The sequence below is a fragment of the Silene latifolia genome, chromosome 9, assembly GCF_048544455.1.
Source record: "Silene latifolia isolate original U9 population chromosome 9, ASM4854445v1, whole genome shotgun sequence".
Lineage (NCBI taxonomy): Eukaryota > Viridiplantae > Streptophyta > Magnoliopsida > Caryophyllales > Caryophyllaceae > Silene > Silene latifolia.
In genome coordinates, this window is record NC_133534.1 from 131,519,429 (window position 1) to 131,524,261 (window position 4,833).

Sequence of the window (4,833 nt, forward strand, 5' to 3'; positions counted from 1 at the left end):
TCATGGACTAGAAATGGGAAGTACCACGTTGCTAATACCCCTGCCCGTAAGATTATTCGTCTGAGCAGGCAAGAAATTGTGGAGACTGGCCTCAAATAATCTATGCAATTTAGGACTCATAATCTGCTGGAAACTCTGAACAATCTGACCCCTAAAGTAGGAATAGGGACAATTGGTAGTGTATTACCTCCTGATGGGGGTAATGCATAATTGGGGGTTCTGGAATATTAGAGGGTTGAACAGTCCATCTAAGCAAATCAGCATTAAAAACTTTCTTCATCATCATCAGATTAGATTGTTTGGCCTCCTTGAGACAAAGGTTAAGCCTCTGTCACTAAAAACTGTTAAAAATAATCTCTGCAACTCTTGGTGTATTACTACTAACACTCAGTTCCATAAAGGAGGAAGAGTGTGGATACTTTGGAACCCTACTACGTTTACTGTTCAAATTCTTCAATATAATGCCCAGTTTATACATTTACTAGCAATGGACTTGGAGCCTAGGTCCCAATTTAGTCTTACTATGGTGTATGCTTTCAATGGGACTCAGGAGAGAAAAGAATTGTGGAATAAACTTTGTCAAATTAAGAATCAGACTCAGGGACTAGGTGACCATAACACAGAGGAAGAAATTGAGGATTTTACGACCTGTGTTGATGAGTGTGAAGTGTTGGATTGTCCAGCTTCTGGGTCTTTATTCACTTGGTGCAATAAGCAAGGCCCCTCCACCAGAGTGTATAGTAGACTAGATAGAGTCTTAGTAAATCAGAGGTGGCTTCTTGATCATCCCCAAGCCTATGCGCATTTCTACTGTGAAGGTACCTTTGATCATACCCCTTGTGTAGTTCAAAACCAGTGTGATGGACATAAGAAGAGGAGGAGCTTCAAATACTTTAACATGTGGAGTCAATCTATTGACTTCAAAGACTGTGTCCAGGAGCATTGGAGTAAAAACTGGCCTGGGACAAAAATGTATAATTTAGTCCATAAATTTAAGTATCTTAAAGGGCCACTCAAGAATCTCAATAAGAATGACTTTCATGATGTTGAAAATAATGCAGCCAGGGCTAGGATGTACCTTGAATCTATTCAGGAGAAGCTAAGGCTAGAGCCTCAAAATCCTAAGCTCATTCAAATGGAGATTGAAGCTGCCAGTAGTGTGAGATTTCTGGAGGATGCCTGCTATGATTTTTTGGTTCAGAAATCCAAAGTCACCTGGGTGGATAAAGGTGATAGTAACACTAGATATTTCCACAGTGTGATTAAAACCAGGCAAGTAAGGAGCAAAGTAATGAAAATTAAAGATAGTACTGGTGTTTTGTGTGAAGATAATGATCAGATCCACGCTGCTTTTACTGAGTTCTACACTGACCTGCTTGGCACAACTTCACCTGTTACTAAAGTCTCTCAAACTGTGGTACAAATGGGTAAGCTTTGTACTGCTGAACATCATGCTACCCTGCTGTCTCCTGTCACTAATGATGAGATACAGCAGGTATTGTTTTCTATCCCTACCCATCACCCATAAGACTGCTGGGCCTGATGGGTATTCCAGTGCTTTTTTTAGGGATTCCTGGGACATTGTGGGTCACTCTGTGTGTGAGGCCATACAAGACATTTTTTCAGAGTGGGCAATTATTAAAACAACTTAATCATACCCTGGTTACCTTAGTCCCTAAATGTGACTTACCTCATAGTGTCACACAATTTAAACCCATCTCTTGTTGTAATGTCATTTATAAATGTATCTCCAAATTGTTGTGCAACAGATTATCTAAGATTATACCTTATATTATTAGTGATAGTCAGGGTGGGTTTATTAAAGGAAGAAGTATAGTGGAAAACATTTTAGTTTTGTCAAGATGTGATTAGATGTTAAAATAGGAAGGCTGTGTCTCCTAGGTTCATTCTCAAAGTATACTTAAAGAAAGCCTATGACTCAGTAAATTGGGAATTCCTAGAACAGATGTAGACCTATTTAAAATTCCCCCTTGTTTTATTCATCTAATCATGGAGTGTACAAGAACTGCTTCATACTCTCTTGTCCTGAATGGTGAGACATTTGGCCACTTCAAAGGTGTTAAAAGTTTGAGACAGGGAGACCCCTTGTCCCCCTTATTATTCACTATTGCTATGGATTACTTGAGTAGGATTTTGGCCTATACTACTGCTACTTTCCCATTCATGTTCTACCCTCTGTGCAGTCCTTTGAGATTATCCCACCTTATGTTTGCTGATGACCTGTTACTCTTTTGCAAAGGAGATGTGAAGTCTATAATGGTCCTGTTAAGATCCTTTTCTACTTTTTCTCATGCATCTGGGCTCCAAATGAATCCTACCAAGACTAATGCCTTCTTCAATGGAGTTCCCAGCTGGGTTAAGAAAGAGATACTACAAATCTTTGGATTTCAAGAAGGGCATTTGCCATTTAGGTATCTTGGTGTTCCCATTACTTGTAGTAGGATGTACAAAGCTGATTGTAGTATTCTTGTGGAGTAGTTGATAAATAGGATAAGAAGTTTTGGTTCAAAAAAACTCTCTTATTCTGGAAGACTGGTTTTAGTGTCCTCTGTACTCACTGCACTTTACAACTACTGGGTAAACATTTTTGTTATACCTAAGGGTGTGCTCAACAAAGTCAATTCCATTTGTAGGAATTACTTGTGGGATGGAGGAGTATATTATATAAGAAGTCCGAGAGTAAGCTGGGAAAAAATTTGCTCCCCTAAGACTGAAGAGGGATTGGGGCTAAGAGATAGCTTTGTCTGGAATATTGCAGCAATGGGCAAATTAGTCTGGTGGATCTACTACAGTCCGGATAGATTATGGGTGAAGTGGGTTAACCAAGTCTATTTGAAGGGCCACTGCTGGGATGATTACCAACCTGGTATTGATATAAGTTGGGGATGGAAGTCAATTTGTAAGGTTAAAGACAAGTTGGCAGCTGGTTATTCTAATGGGCAATGGATGTTGGATACAAAAGGCTATACAATACAAAGTGGCTACGAACTTCTCAGAATGAAATTTCAGACTGTGTCATGGCATAAACAGATCTGGAATTCATGGTGTATCCCTAAGCATCAATTTATAGCTTGGCCAGTGGCTAGGGAAGCTCTTTTACTCAAGGAGAGGTTGCTTACACTAGGCATTGTTGCTGATGCTGACTGCTTGTTGTGTGGCAGAGGGATAGAAACTCATATTCACTTGTTCCAAACTTGTGAATATACAAGGAAGATATTTGATGAGCTTGCCAAACTGCTGGGTGTTGCTCTACCTACAACTGATTTGCTGCAGCTGATAGAAACTGGACAACATTCACAGTTGAAGAAGGGTGTTCTGTTGTGTGTTGTGCTTGCAGCATATTACCACATCTGGTTACAAAGGAATAAAGCTAGAATTGATGGTTGCTTACTTAGGCCTACTCTAGTAACTGCACTGATAATGAAGGTTGTTAAAATGCGAGTAGTTACACGGCTTAAGCCAGGTTTAGATAATCGAGATGTATCTTGGCTAAGTAGTGTTAAAATGTACTTGTAGTATCTCTTATAGAGAGCTGAAAGTGTGATGTAACCAAAATGGTGTAGTTGTAACTCTTTTGTTACGGTTTAATGGAAATTCTTACATTTCACCAAAAAAAAAGGATGTTGGTGAGAAAATACCCACCCTAGTAAAGTTTCAAGTTTTTTAATGTCCAAAAATTAATTTAGCGTTTTAAATTGTGCAACAATATTTTGAACAAAGAGGACAATCAAATAACCTTGTGAATGAAAAATTAAGTAGATCAAACATGGAGCAGCAGTCATAGTTTGAAAGACCGTCTTGGAATGATCAATTCAGCTGGCGCATTTGTTGAAATACTATTGTTTCGTTTGATTTATCTATGACGAACTTATTAGACGCTTTGACAATTTCAAGAAATAATTGGTGTAATAGATTGCTTTAATGTATTCAGTATCAAATGACATTGTTGATGAAGTTGCTTAAGTCGTAGTTGATGTTTTCCTCCTTACTTTGGAATTGAAAAACTTGGATAGTAGGAGTCATTATAGTTATCAGGTCTTCAATCATTTGAATGGATACTTGTTTGATCTACTTTCCTACTGTGACTGCAGTAGTAATTTTGAAGATTGTATCCCTCATATGCTACAGATCGTGTATTATTTTGATTCCTTTGAGCTTCCAATATTGCATTCTAGTTCTGTCGATTGTTTGGTCTGTATAGCTCATGTTGCTGATGTAGTCTTCAAAAGCTTGAAAATTACGGGTCTTATTCCGAGTATAAGTCCAGTCAATCTGATACACCTGTTGTTGTATCTGTTGTGCCAGGGGTAGAAATGAATGCTATGGTAACAGAGATTGTTACTGCTTTTACACCAGGGAATGTAACTGGGCAAGTGACAGTCAATTGCATCAGTCAGAGGGACATAAATGTAAGGAAGCTTCTATTGGATATGCACAAACACAATCCACCTGACACCTCAACACATATGCTTGGAGGAGCACCTGGTTAGCCAGCTGCATTGTACAAGAGATCCGTTGGAATAACCATGAGAGCATCAATTCCTATTTTTGCCATTTACTGCATTTTTGTCATTTTTCCTTAATCTTGTCCTCCAAGGCAATTTAGGCTATATAATCAAGTAGTGGTAGTGGCATACTCCTCATGTCTAAATTCGTGAACAATTCTCTGAGCATATTCAGTGTATTTGGAACCTAGGTGATCTTTTATCATCACAGTTCCACCCTTGCAACCTATTAATAATATTGAACTTGCTTCCTTCTATCAATCTTCTTTGATTTCCCTATAATTGCATTCTTATTTTATTTATTAAG

The 4,833-nt window shown here is 38.5% G+C and overlaps 1 protein-coding gene across 1 annotated transcript; it reads left to right on the plus strand.

Annotated features, from left to right (window-relative positions):
• Positions 1 to 202: 202 nt before the first annotated feature.
• On the plus strand, positions 203 to 1,528 carry LOC141601597 (uncharacterized). The gene has a single exon (XM_074421891.1). The coding sequence runs from the start codon at positions 203 to 205 to the stop codon at positions 1,526 to 1,528; it is 1,326 nt and encodes a 441-aa protein (XP_074277992.1).
• The last annotated feature ends 3,305 nt before the right edge of the window (positions 1,529 to 4,833 follow it).